At 37.8% G+C, this 14,642-nt stretch overlaps 1 protein-coding gene across 4 annotated transcripts in view; it reads left to right on the plus strand.

Annotated features, from left to right (window-relative positions):
- Window positions 1–5,545: 5,545 nt before the first annotated feature.
- CEP112 (centrosomal protein 112) overlaps window positions 5,546–14,642 on the plus strand; it is a 389,712-nt gene continuing 380,615 nt past the window's right edge. For 2 of the 4 annotated variants that reach the window (XR_004421320.1, XM_033090397.1), the window contains exons 1-2: window positions 5,547–5,729; window positions 12,162–12,275. Coding sequence is in view for 2 of the 4 variants with exons in the window: in XM_033090397.1 (XP_032946288.1) it covers window positions 12,170–12,275 (106 nt within the window). In the remaining 2 variants the exon portion in view is untranslated. Of the gene's footprint in view, window positions 5,730–12,161; window positions 12,276–14,642 lie in introns of all 4 variants that reach the window. The other 2 variants (XM_033090398.1, XM_033090399.1) reach the window with 2 other exon arrangements.

Genomic DNA, 14,642 nt, shown 5'->3' on the forward strand with positions numbered 1-14,642 from the left:
ATGAATTTTCCCAGTGGCTTCCTGAAAATAAGTGAACTCTGATGTTGGAATTTTACAGCCTAGGGAGGGGTGCTGAAACAGGCTGGTGGAGAGATTTTTGTATAACTGAGCTTATGAAGTGCCCTAGTAGATGGTTGTCAATTTATATGGACATTGGCTAGGGCAATTATGTATATTATTGAAGCAGAGGGAGAGGAGCCAGTTTATCTCTGTTAACAGCCATGAGCATGGATTACCCAAGAAGGCAGGATAGAGTAAGCCACAGAGTAGGGTGGAATGGCGAATGCAGCTTACTTCTGGCATAGGGGAGGAATCCAGAACCTTGTGCTAAGGGCAGTCACTCTCTTTTTTTTTTTCGGTAGTATAGAAAAGAAAATATGCCTCATAATTCTCAGTTTCTACTTTCTTTATACTACATCTATTTGTTGTAGAGTTCATACTTTGTGACCTGTAACTAGGAAGTTCAGAATCATTTCCTATCCAGTTGAAGGGATTTACTGGCTGCAGGATTATTCTGATATTTATCTCTAATGTGTTTACATAATAATAATCATTCTTGGTATTTATAAATTGCTTTCCATTTAGATTGCGAAGAGTCATTCATGTATTTCATTCTAATGGTACAGATTATCTTAATGCAAAATGGTGACTCACTGAAATTTGATTATTTAGAACATCAGCTTATGCATAAATACCGTGTACAGAGCCATTGCTAGTTTTAAAACAATAAATAAAAATATGCACGATGTATACATATAGTCAAATTCCAGAAAAATAGATGGAAGGCTAAAGAGATAGTTTAGTTTGCAGAAGAATAAAAGGATAAGACTAATAGAAATATTTAGATATTTCAACTTTTCTAACAGTGGAAAATGCAAATTAAAAAAAGATACTATTTTTATACATACAGTCAGCACAGATTAGAAAAATTGTTGATGTGTGACAGCCACTCTTAGGGACTGTTGAGTGGAATTGCAAATTTGCAAAACACTTCTAGAAAGCAATTGAACAGTACTGATTAAAAGCCTTATTATTATTATTTTACCCTTAGAAATATCTTTATGGAGATAGCTGAAAATTCAACCATGATATATATAAAAATATATTTATTTTAATATTATTTATAAGAGCCAAAAATTACCAATAACTTACATATCCAATTACAAGAGAATAATTAAATAAATTATGTTGTATTCAAATGCTAGCATAAGTAGACATTAAAATGATTTATATATAATCTTATTATATGGAAATATATATTTATATATCATTTTATGAGTAAATATATATGTTTTACATATTATTATTTTTACTATATATAAATACATATGATTTGAGAAAATATATACAATTGTTAATAGTAGTTATTCCTTAATGGTAGGATTACACATAATTTTTATTTTCTTCTTTAAAACTTTCAGTGTTTTCCAATTTCTCTATAATAGTATTAAAACTTTCATAATCTGGAAGAAAAGACAATTCAAAAATCTGTCCAGGAAGAAAAATTTCATTTCTCTTTATAGTTAACTCTTGATTATTTTTGATAATGAGTGAAAATAATTGCCTGATAACCTACCACAGTGATCCAAAGTCACCAACATTTGTTCTTGTGTCTTGTACTTACATTTTTGTGTATTATTCACAACCATTCAAATTACTAAACAAAATCACATTGTTCAAACCTTAACTCTACAATTGTTTTAGAGGAGAAAAGTATAGAGAATTTCATAATTTTGTATGTCAGTGTTTTCCAAAATAGTGCTATTTTTGGAGAGATTTAAGGATATTTAGGAAGTAAAATTGACAGGACTTAACCCATTTTTAATTCTTTCACCTAAACAATCATTGTCCATATTTGATTCATAGTCTTACAAGGTTTTCCTTTCTGTGTGTGTTTGGCAAGTACGTAAAATGGTATAATGATTTATAAACTGTTTTGTAACTCACTTTGTGTATTTATTAGTATAGACATACATTTTATACATGGTATTGATCTTCACGGCAATTAAGGTGTCCAAAGAATGCCTTTAGAAAATACGTAAGTTTTATATGTATGTAATTTAAAGTTAAGAGAAGTAAGTTACTGTATCAGATTTACATTTGACTCTATAAAACAGAAAACTCAAATAACAGAGGCTTAAACAAAGTGGAGGAAACCTCAAGTTCTCCGGCTATAGTTACTGTACTTTTACAGAGCAGGAGTTTAAATTATAGAGATCATCTGATTTAACACTTATAACAAAGTACCGGCCTAGTTCAAATTATGTATGAATAATCTTATTTTTATAATTAGTAAAAAGGTCACATTTTTCCATGTATTATACAGGGAATAATTGAATTCACATTATTCACTATTATCTCAACTAATTCTTAATTTTAAGTTTATATCTTGAAAATAAACAGATTCCTTTCAACATGAGAAGTATAGCATAATTAATTCCCATACCGGAAAGAAAAACAATGTACTTTTTAGAGTATGTTTATATTATCATTATCAATTATGTTATCATTTGATTTTAAAAATTGAGGCAAAATGTTATTGTTTTTGAACACACCTACTTTCACTTAAGTCATTCGTAACTGATAGGAAATAATTTCAAAGGAAATAAGGTTTCAATTTCAATACCTTTAAAATTAACAAGATAAAACAAACATTCAGTATACATTACCAAATATATTTTCATAACTGACTTTATAATCAAATTAGACCAATCAGATTCACTTTCCTAGAAAGAAATTTAGATACAGAAAAGTTAATCTTCAACCTCTTGAATGGAAGCTTTGCAAACTAGGGAGCTATGGGGTGGCCACATTCCACCCAGGTGCTGAGAAAAGCACAATAGAACCATCTGCACTCATTCTTTCATTCAATAAACATTTCTGGATTGATTGTCTCTATGTGCTAGCTGTTCTGCAAGGTGCTGGGTCTGCAATGGTGAACCTAACAAATATGGTCCCTGTCCTATGGAGCCCACAGATATTAAAAAAAGAGATTGATACTAGTTAACTTTTGAGTACACATTTTGATAAATACAATGAAGAAAAAGACCAGAGGGCTTTGAAAGAGAAAAAGGGGTGGTTTGCGAATTAGGGAAGGCCTCTGTGAGGAAGTGACATTTAAGCTGAGGTGAAGAGCAGGATGTCAGAGCATTCCTAATAGAGGAAACATTCCCTGAAGATATCTACACATACTAGGTGCTCCATAAATACATATTGATCTGACAAATTATTATCCTTTATAAAATAACTAGACATAGAACTCATATTATTTGGTTGTCATAAATGTTTGGCCATAAAACTTTTATGTGAAACTATTTTTCAGGCCACACAGGCTAGGGGCTATACTACAACAGATACGAAACAGTATGTATCTGGCTTTACCTTTGAGGGGCCTGATTGGACTCTGATTCCAGCAATTTCTTCCCAAGCATATCTGGAGGTCCCCAGAGGGGGTCTCATGTGTGCTCTCTGTCTTACTAAACAGATGATGTGCATCATTTATTTTTCATTTTACTAAATGATGGTATGCATCATTTATTTTTCCCCAAGTGTTTGTAGCTGTGAGGATGTTATTATTCTTCTCATTTCTTGCCTCTGATGCTTGATGAAGGCACTCCAGCTGCTGTTACTTTTTACTAGCGTGTTTCCCCGAAAATAAGACCTAACCGGAAAATAAGCCCTTGCATGATTTTTCAGGAGGACATCCCCTGAACATAAGCCCTAATGCGTCTTTTGGAGCAAAACTTAATATAAGACCCGGTCTTATTTTTGGGGAAACACGGTAATGCCTGCCCCTGCTGTTGCTGGAGCCCAGTGTTGAGGGCAATGATGTCTGAAATTATGTATACAAATGCTGCTTATATGGCTTCTGTTCTCAATGTTTATATGAACAGAAAATCCACAGCGCAGGAGTTCTTAACCTAGGCTCCATGGAAGGACTTTAGACATTATACATACATATATATATATATATATACATATATACATATATACATATATATTACACACACACACATATATGTGTGTGTGTGTGTGTATATACATACATATATATGTTTATTTATTTAATGAAAAAGTGACAATCTGCTAGTTCTTGAAAGTGGAAAGGGAGATTTTTCTCGTCTTTTCACTTTCACCCAATTAGAGAAAATATTTTAAGAAATTTACTTTCTTAATTTTTTTTTTACTTTTTAACTTTGTTATATTTTCTCTGCTGCAATTATTTTCTCTCAGATGAACTTGACTTTGTTGCATTCTTTTCTCTTGATCCCTATTTTTCATCTTCCACTTTTCTACTCATGTTAATTTAGACATCATTTGTCAAACATTTCATGTTCTTCCAGCAATGTGGTTCTATATATTTTGAACCTTTTCACTGAGTGGTCAAATTCCTGCAATTGCATGTGTGGGTTTTCCCTGATTCTCAGTGCAAATGATCTGTACCATTCTTTAACTATAAACACGTTCAAATATGGTTTCATAAAAGCATTCTTAGAAGCATTTCATACCTTTTGTTTCCCTTAGCCCTCAGGATTTGTCACTGAAACAATGAAGAACTATTGGTTTCGACTTCCAGTGGGAAGGGTATGAAAAAGTACTTTGGAAAGACTATGACTTCCTTCTGGAAGTTTGAAAGTAGCTAGTTACATGAATGAATTTTCTATTTTTTTAATGGGAAATTGAAAAGATGCTTCAAGCTGTGCTTATGTTAGATTTGGCATCACACTTAGTGTATTGCAGAGACACTGCAGAAGGAATCCTGCTGTGAAATTAGATGAAAAACAGTGGTAAATTGAATTTCATTTAAGTGTTTTTACAATTTAAATGTTTCTGCCTGTGTATTTAAAAAACATAGTTCTGAGTTCTTCCAGAAATGTGATAGAAGACCAAAGAAGACTGCAATATAGCAACGCAGATGTGGAGACTCTTCTGAGATGGTTGAGACTTCCTGGGTGCAGCAAAATTACATTTTCCACTAGATCTTGCTATTCTACACAAAACTGGTAAACACGAAGACTTTTTATTTAAATTGCAGCATGTTCAGAATTTGGGGTCAGTTTTTTCAGACCTCAGTTCTGATGAAAAAAAAAAAAAAGAGTAATGCTCATTTTCTCTACTTAACCCCTCATTCGCCCCTCGGTTGTGAGAAAGACACCAGGCAGTTAAATTCTCATGGTTTTAGACTCATTCAACTCCGAAATCTGTCTAAATGATGGCCACACCCTTCTGTGAACATCCTCCAGTAATCCCATTGTCTTTGCTCTTTGCCTGTTCTTCCTCCACAGCCCCTAAAGTGTTCACAAGCTACTCTCCACGCAGAATGTTCGAGAGCAGCAATCTTGATATATATTATAGGTCTGATCTTCCTGCAATCCTTGGTTGGCCTGACACAGGCCTAGGAGAAGCCAGGCTGGAAGGCGAGCCTGGAGCCCGCGGCGCGGACCCTAACGTCGCCATGGCAACGGTGTCGCGCACGCGCCGGAGCTAGACCGGCGGGGAAACGCGATCACGGAAGTCCCCGCCTCTGACTTGGGGGCTGCGACAGCTGTAGCTCCAACCGTTGTCATGGCAACGGCGCGGCGCGCAGGACGCGGCCTGAGCAGTGGGGCAGGGGGCGGGGAATGCGAGCGCGGAAATCCCCGCCCCCAGACTCCTGGGCGGCGGCGGCGGCGACGGCGGCGGCAGGCGAGGATTTGAAACCGTTTGGCGGCGGCGGCGGCGGGCGCAAGGTTCTTGTTTTTCGGAATTTACTTCTCCGCCCCTATCCCCGGGTTCTCGGGTGGAATTTTGTGTGGGGTGGCGGTCGCCCCGCCCGTGCCGGCTCATTCCGGGAGGGGCGTAGCCCCGCAGGCCCCGGGCCCGTTCTCGAGGCCTGAGGGGCGCGCGCCGAGCTGGGGGGTGTCCCCTGTGAGACCCCTGTGGTTTCACTTGCAGAGTGAAGTCCAGCTCTGGCACGGATTGGGCAAGTCCTGAGCCAAGTGTGATAAACGGGCAACTTGAGGCGGTCCAGGAATCGGACCGGAGCGTTTGCCGCTTGGGAGAGGAAATCTGTGTGCTGGACAATGTAGGGAAGCGGCCGCGGCCTCGCGGGCCTCGCGGGCCGCCGCCCCGTGCCGGGGGCGACCTCTCCCCACTCTGGCGGGGAAGTGACTTCGGGACGCTGCACGCCGGAGTTGTCAGTTTCCTTCCCAAAACAGGATCAGCGACTCGGGATGTAGGGCAGAACCGGTGTGCTGGTTCCTTTGTGGGAACAGACCCCATCACAGTCCGCTGGGGAAGCCCCCGTCCCAGCATCACGAGGTGCTGGGAGCCACGGAGTGTTTCTGAGTTTATTTTTTAACATGTTCAAGAGAGCAACGTAATACGAAGAGCTCTTTCTCTGATCGTCGTGCGGCTACTTTTATTGGTTGTCCTTAATATTTAAAGATGAGTAAAAATAAAACAGAAAAACCAAACGGAATGACACGTGCCTCTTCCTAGTGGTGCAGCGGAGTGGGGCGGACGATAATCCGTGCACAGTGTTCTGGCCCAGCTGTCACTTTCCGTGGGGCCATAGTCAGTTACTTAACCCACCCCCGGCCAAGCCTCAGTTTCCTCCTCTGTGAAATGGCCAGGAAACAGGGTCTGTCTCCTACAGCGATGACGGGGGTCCGTTTGTAAAGCACACAGCATGCTCCCGGCACAATCGGGGAAGGCTCAGTCAGTGCTCTGGGAGCTGTCCGCACGTGCAGGTGTGTAAGCCAGGTAAACATGCACCGGAAAACCTTTTGAGGTACTGAAGTACATATTCCAAGTTTTTTTTAATGAGCCACCATGTATTTACAACATAGTTTGCACAAAATTGGTTTCCCACAGCTTTCAGGTATATGTTTACTGTTTGGCAAGGGGTATTATCTATGTGAGGTGTATTTTTTTTTTAAATAGGACTTTATTGGGGAACAGTGTGTACCTCCAGGACTTTTTCCAAGTCAAGTTGTCCTTTCAATCTTAGTTGTGGAGGGTGCTGTTCAGCTTCAAGTTGTCTTGGTTGTGGAGGGCACAGCCCACCCTCTCTTGCGGGAGTTGAACCAGCAACCTTGTGGTTGAGAGCCCATGGGGTCTAACCAACTGAGCCACCTTTCCGCCCTGTGAGGTGTTTTCTTTGTTCAGCAGTGTGGCTGCCTTTTCCCAAGGGTTTTCAGTATTTGTGACTTGCTTAGGCTTTGTTGATTCCTATGGCAGCTGAGCACCATAAGTAGGTCTTAGCCCATTTTGTAGATGTCCGCATAGAAACACGTTTAACAAAAAGACAGTGCCAGTGAGTTAAACATAAGACATGATCCAAATGTAGATCATAGCTATAAGCAAGAGTCACCCCATTTACTTTTTTGTTTTTGCTTTTGAAATAATTTATGTGACAACTAGGCACACTCTAAGTACTTTTAGCCTAAGTCAAATATATACCTTTACTTATTTTTCAATTTAATAATTTAAATCTGCAATTCTAATAAATATAATAAAACTTTGATTAGCTGGCTGGAACTAAGTAGATATAATTTATTTATAAGATGTAATTTGTGTAGGAAGAATTCCTTGAAGGTTTGAAATGGTAACTTATTCATAATTGTTTTTTGGCTTTTTGCATTTCATTATTTTGTTAAAGAATAAACACAGGATAAGGAGAAGCAGATTTTTAGCTTTTACCAAATATCACATTGACTATTGTGTTTTTAAAAAATGTATACTCCAGTATTGCATGTCCCTATAGCAATTCTGATTGCCTTTCTACTTTTCAAAATACTTTGTTATTAGTTGGAGATATTGCTGATTTATAGGCAAATGGACAAGTGATCAGATATAATATATCTGAGAGCTAGGGATTTCAGAAATTTATCTGAGCTTTGTGCTTAATGTCATGACTTTGAGTGAGTCTTTCAACTGAATTTTAGCTTCCTTTACCATTAAACACTACCATCTCCTACCTGTGTCAAAGGATTTATTGAATCATTATTAGTGATTAGTAGGAATCTTTTTTGCTTTAGCCCTAGCTATGGGTGCTCTCAGGTAAATGTTTGAGTACATGGGCAGTGTACTGTTTAAGCCTGGGAGTACACTTCTGTGTCAGAGCTGTGCTTACAACTCTGTGTTTATGAGTTTCCATTTGTTTGCTCACCCATTTGAATAGTTGCTTTTCAGCTTTATGATCTAGCATGCAGAGTGGTATCATAGCCTTCTGCTATCAAATACACACTGATGAAGTTATGGAGGAATGCAATTAGTTATTGCAGGAATGCCAGACAAAATCAAACAAACAAACCCAAGCCAACTAACCAATCAGAAAAAGCATTTAAGTAAAATTTATCTTAACCAGGTCTTGAATTTGCAGATGTGTTTCTTCTGTCACGCAGAAGGTAGGGTAATCCGGTTAGGTACATAGATTAGAGGGGGTATAATATTTCTTTTCCAGAACACCTATTTGGTGTTCAGAACAGGATTTTAAACAACAAACAAACAAACAAATGACTAGTCATGTAAAAGTGGGACATTAATCCCGTCATTAGCATTTATTTACATATCAGTTCTTGAGCTTCTCATATATACCACGCATGTGTTGGGTACCTAATAAGATGTGTAAGTCATGGTTCCCGCCTTGCAGGAGCACTCGTAGATGGTAGAAGACATGTGAATAATCACAGATGGGTGAAAAAATAGTGTGAAAAACGGTGCTACACAGATGTGAGCAGTGTACACTGAAAATGGAGCAACAATGAGTCTAGGAGAAGCGGGGCGAGCTTTCCTCAGAAGGGACAGTTGAGCTGCATTTGCCTGACTCCAGACAGAGGGAATAGCGTGTGAGTAGGATGTGGAATCATATGAGGGCTGGGAGTGTTTGAAGAATGCCGAGGAGTCGGTGGTGGTGAAGTGGTCATTGTTGGGTTGGTGTAGTTAGGCAGAGTGTGTGCCGAGGGAGGGGTGAGAGATGGGCTCAAAAGGCAAAGGCACTTGGGGGCCTAGCTTTGGGTTTAGAGAGCATCCTGTGGCCGCAGGCAGTCAGGAGGGGTTTTTAAGTAGGGAGTGATGTGCTTAGCTTTGTACTCAGGAAACGTACTCCAGCACCAGTGAGGACTGAAGTAGGCTGTTACAGTAGTGTATGGCGGTGGTCGGAGGGGCTTTCTCTGAGACAGTGGCAGCTAGAAGAGAGATACAGGCTTGAGATATTGCTGAGTATTTGTTGATATATTGGTTTAGAAAATGAGAACAGTGGAGGGGAAGGAGTCAGTGGGATGGAAAGTTTGACAGTGAGGATGTACTTGATAGATGACAGAGATACTGGCATTGGGAGGAGAGTTCATGCTTCTGATACTGAAACAAGGGAGGTAAGGGTGTGTTCTCTAAGAGCAAAGTTGAGAAGCGGAGGGAATAGCATTTTGGAACGTCACTGTCTGACTATTGGTTTCTCCATGAAGCAGGAGAGGAGGTTGTTAAAATTGAGAGTGAAGGGGAGGCAGGAGCACTTTCAGGGCTTTCAGATGTTCGGTAAAGGTTTAAAGGCTACTTTGCGGAGTAGGAAATAGTAAGATTCCTGAGGATTCAGGTAAGTTTGGAAGCCATCTGACTACAAGGCACTGCCATTTTTCTCCCGCAAACGCTTCACTGGGGAATGATGGAGGGTGTCAAGGGATCGCAGTGTTGCCGAGTGTAAAGAGAAGGCTGAATGGACTAAGAGGGAGAGAGTGTAAGAGGATAAGAGGCTGTGATCAGACAGAGGGGTTTTGGGAGGTGGCGGTGACGAGCACAGAGAGTGAGAGGTACTTATTGTCGGACAGTGGGAGCCTCAGAAGGGGAGCTTTTGAGGGTGAAGAGCAGTGGTTGGGAAGCCATATGGATCTCAGCAACTATTTTCCTTCCAAGGTTCTGGGGAAGACTCCAGAGAGCACATGCGGTACCTGAGAGAGGACTAGAAACCTTGGTTCACTTCTAGACTGTGAGGGCAGTCAGGTCAGCCAGGGAAGGTTAGGGTTTACAGAGACAGCACTGAGAAACTTCTGTGCAAAGGCAGTTGACAATAAGATGGAAGGTACGGTGGTAAATATTAAAAGCTTGTTTAGCAGAGGGAGGGCAGTCTGGGGAGCAAGATGGCCTATGAGCAGAACAGAGCTTTTTCCCAAATATATAATTTGCATATGGAATAAATGACAAATCGAGGGCCTTACACTAATGTGGAGGTTTTCCACGTCGCTACCAAGACACGTATTTCATAACTTAAAGGAACTGTTGAGTGTGGGTATATTTGTAACTGAAGGAATTTTGTCAAAACCTATGTTTCTGATGTTTGGGCTTCACCCCCTTTATATTGTGTTTTTCTTGTTAATTAGGGAGAAATACAAGGACCAATATTTTAAGCTTTTTGTGGGAAATTAAAAAGTTTAACTTTGCATGGAGTTAGAATCACTATCTTGCTACAGTTCTGGGAGTTTTTACACATGCATAGAATAGGGTCTTATAACCTCCTCCACAGACAATATGCAGAACAATTCCAACACCCCAAATAATTTCCTTATGCACCTCTTTGTGTTCACATCTACCCCCACTGCTAACCTCTGTGAACCAGTGATCTGTTTGCTATGCTCATATTTTTGTCTTTTCTAGAATGTCATACGGATGGATTCATACAGTATGTAGCCATTTGAGAATGGCTTCTTTTACCAAGCATAATAAGTTTGAAATTTTTTCATGTTGTTATGTGTGTCAGTAGTTCATTCTTTTCTGTTGCTGAGTACTGTTTCATTGTGTGTTTATACCACAGTTTGTTTATCCATTCTCGGGTGAGGGACATTTGGGTTGTATCCAGTGTTTAGTAATTACAGAAGAAAAAAAGCTGCTATAAATATTACATTCAGATCTTTGTGTAAATGTAGATTTTGTTTCACTTGGATGAATACCTAAGAGTGGGATTTCTGGGTTACGTGGTAAGTGCATGTTTAACTGTGTAAGTAAGAAACTGCTAACCTGTTTTCCAGAGTGGTTGCACCATTTTACTGCCAGCAGTGCATGGGAGTTCCTGTTGTTCTGTGTTCTCACCTGCACTTGATATTGTTTGCATTTTTTGTTGTAACTGTCCTACTAGGTGTGTAGTGATATCTCCTTGTGGTTTTAATTTGCATTTCCCGAATGACTAATAATGTTGAGCATCTTCTCATGTGCTTATCTGTCAGCTGTAAATCTTTGGTAAAGGCATTAATTTTTTTTGCTGATTATTTTTATTGGGTCGTTTTCTTACAGTTTTGAGAGTTCTCTGTATGCTTTTGATATAAGTCCTTCATGATATATATGATGCACATATATTTTCTTAGAGTCTGTAGCTTTTTTTTTTCAGTCCCTTAACAGAGTCCTTTGCTAAGCAAAAGTTTTTTATTTTGGTAAAGTGTAATGTATCAATTTTTTCTTATATGGGTAGTGCTGTTTGTGTTGTGTCTAATAAATCTTTGTCTTTTCCAAGGTCGTCAAGATTGTTTTCTGTGTTTTCTTCTAAGAGTTTTATAGTTTTACATTTTACACTTAGTTCTGTGATTTATTTTGAGTTAATTTTTGTATACAGTATGAAGTTTAGGTGGAGGTTTAATTTTTTCTTTGCATACGGATGTCCAGTTGTTACAACATACTTTGCTGTAAAAACTGTCATTTTCCATGAATTGCACCTTTGTCGAAAATCAGTTGTCCATATTTGTGTTGGCCAATTTCTGGACTCTCTAGTCTGTTCCATTGGTCTATGTGTTTTATCCTTTCACCAATACTGCATTATCTTGACTACTAGAGCGTTTTGGTAATCTTAAAATTGGGTAATGAGTCTTCTAACTTTGTTCTTCTTTTTCAGAATTGTTTTTGCTATTCTAGTTCCTTTAACTTTCTAAAATATAAATTTTCTATTTTTGTATATAAATGTATATATTTATAAATATATAAATATATATTTTGTATTTATAAAATATATAAAAACTTTGTATATAAATATATATACGAAGAGTACTGCTGGGGTTTTGATTGGAATTGCATGACATCTATAGATCAATTTGGGGACAATTGATATTTAATGCTAATGAGTTTTCTATGATTTCTTTCATTAGAGTTTTTTAGTTTTCAGCATACAGATCCTTAATATTTTAATTTTAAATCTTTTACAGACTGCATTATGGAAATGGGAAGTGAAGAAGAAAAATGGGAGAAACTGGATGCGGAATTTGATCACTTTGTGGTAGATATGAAGCCCTTTGTTTTAAAATTACCCCATAGGTCAGGTAAGATTATGTTTGAAAATAGATTCTTAAGATTAATTTTTTCTTTATATTATTTCATCAAACCAATGAACTATCAAAATGGAAATAAAGCTGAATTCCTTTAATACCAATTTTTCATCTTAACCTGATGTAGGATTGTTCACTTTGAGCTTTTCGAGGGTAAATAGAAATTTAGTGATAATGTCCTACTAAACCTTAGGATCTTATTGTGATCCTGATTGTGATCCTTATTGTGAAGGATCTTATTGTGATACCACTTCTCATACGTCATGAGCTTAAAGCACATGGCTCTCTAAAGTTAGCTACAATTCTTTCTGCCTGCATCTTTTCCCCACTACCATGGAAATATTTCCTCTTTCAGGAGCCTACTGTTTACCTACTCTGATCCTTTTGTTTATCAAAGTGGAAAAGAATCTATTGGTCTCGTATGCTTATCGGTTGGCTGAATAAAATCAAGTGTGGATGAATTTTTGTTGCTATCTTGTCTCCAATTTCTGGCCCGTTATCTCTGATTATGGAAAAAGAGTCTTTGTCTCAAGTCAAAGAATTTTCAAATACTTTTAAGGCATAGGGAGCAATTGGAACGAGTTTGAGTGCCACCGAAAATTCTCTTAAGTCATACTAGGCATAAGACTGGCTGTAAAGGTAAATCTGATTTGGTAGCTTTTGAGTGAAACGTTTGGAGTGGGGCCAAGACACTGACTTTTACCCTGTCCAAGTTTCCTATTTCCCTGAGGTGTCTGAGTGAACTCTATTCAAAATGAGGAACCAACTCAATATTAGATATTTATTCCAGGGAGCTGTGTTGGGAGAAGGGAGTGTAGTGTATGTTCCAGGCCTGCTACCTTTCCCAGTCCAGAGTGGCTTGGCGTGGTCTTCCCACCATGCCTCTTCCTCTGTCCTCTTGCCTCATCAGACTGGAACGTTTCTTCCTCTGCTATTCTTCAAAATGATTATTTCATATCCTGCAGCTCATTCACGATTTTTTGAATTAGTATTTAATGACATTTCTGTATTGTGTCAGTCATGTTTTGATATTGACTTCCTTTTTTTCTTTTGTTTTAGATCTGCCGATTAGGAAAGATATTTATTAAAATCTCACATTATAAATGCATTTCAAATCAAACTATCCTCATATTTCATCTTCTTTTAAAATGGATTTTAGGCACATAGAATTTGATTAGTTATAATCTTTGTTTCATGACTCATTGTCATTGTACCTCGCTGACCCCCTTTTATTTAATTAATTCTTAGTGAAGGCTTGGGAACTCACACCCCAATCAAGAACCTGAACATTCATAACAACTTACTGTACATCTTCTTATAGCTAGATACTACTTTTGAGAATACTTTTTCCCCCACATCATTTTAAGTAGAGCAATGAATTCTTTTTATTACCCAAGTTGTACTGAATTCTGGCCATTCCAAAATTATGTAGATTTCAGTTTGCTGCCCAGCATATAGAAAATACGTAGTTTGAAAACTGTTTACTTAGGTTTATTACTTTCATGTTTGTACTTTCCTTTTGCTCAAAGTATACCCAGTGTTTCATGATGTTTGCTTTCTGATTATATCATTTTCAAAGCTAAAAATACAAACATTTTTTTGGGGCTAGTTCACATACCTATAGTGATAAATCTGGGATGAGCAAAGTGGTAAATTGGCCCCAGTGATTTTTGTAGGTAAAACAATAAATGAATATGACCATTAGGAACTAAGAGATTAAAGCAGGCTTATGATTTGTGTTAGATATATAATCCTCAAATCGAGTTAGACTGATAAAAGATTAGTGTCAAAATAGTTTTCATGAGGCCAAAAACAATTCTGTGTCATGGCAAGATAAGATAGTCAATAAGTTATTATATGTGGATTAAGCTGTGCTATAATTTTTAGGTTGTTTTTAAAGGGATAATTATTTTATGAAATCACATATAAATTTTTCCTCAATTATTTGTAGAGAGATTAAAAGAAAACCCTAAATAAATCAACTACAAATCCCTGAAAATTATCAGCTTTAATAAATAAAACATTTGAGATTTAATTTTAGATTAAGTTTAAAATGCTTAAATAAGACTGCATTTTATCCCTCTTAGTTTGAATAATGAGAATTACAGAAAGATGTTTTCAACACGACCGGTATTATTTTAGAGATGTTTTTATAGCAAGCTTTATCCTCAGAAATTTGACATTTATCCAGAAATTTTGTTTTAAGAAAAATACTTCTTTGCATTTGTCTTGCCTGATCACTAATTAACTGATAAACTCTAGACAGAGGTTGGCAAGCTGTACCCTCTGGGCCAAATCCAGCTTGCACCTTTTTGGTAAAGTTTCATGAAAAAACAGCCATGCCCGTTTGTTTCCATTTGG

The sequence above is a fragment of the Rhinolophus ferrumequinum genome, chromosome 21, assembly GCF_004115265.2.
Source record: "Rhinolophus ferrumequinum isolate MPI-CBG mRhiFer1 chromosome 21, mRhiFer1_v1.p, whole genome shotgun sequence".
In the NCBI taxonomy this organism is placed as follows: Eukaryota; Metazoa; Chordata; class Mammalia; order Chiroptera; family Rhinolophidae; genus Rhinolophus; species Rhinolophus ferrumequinum.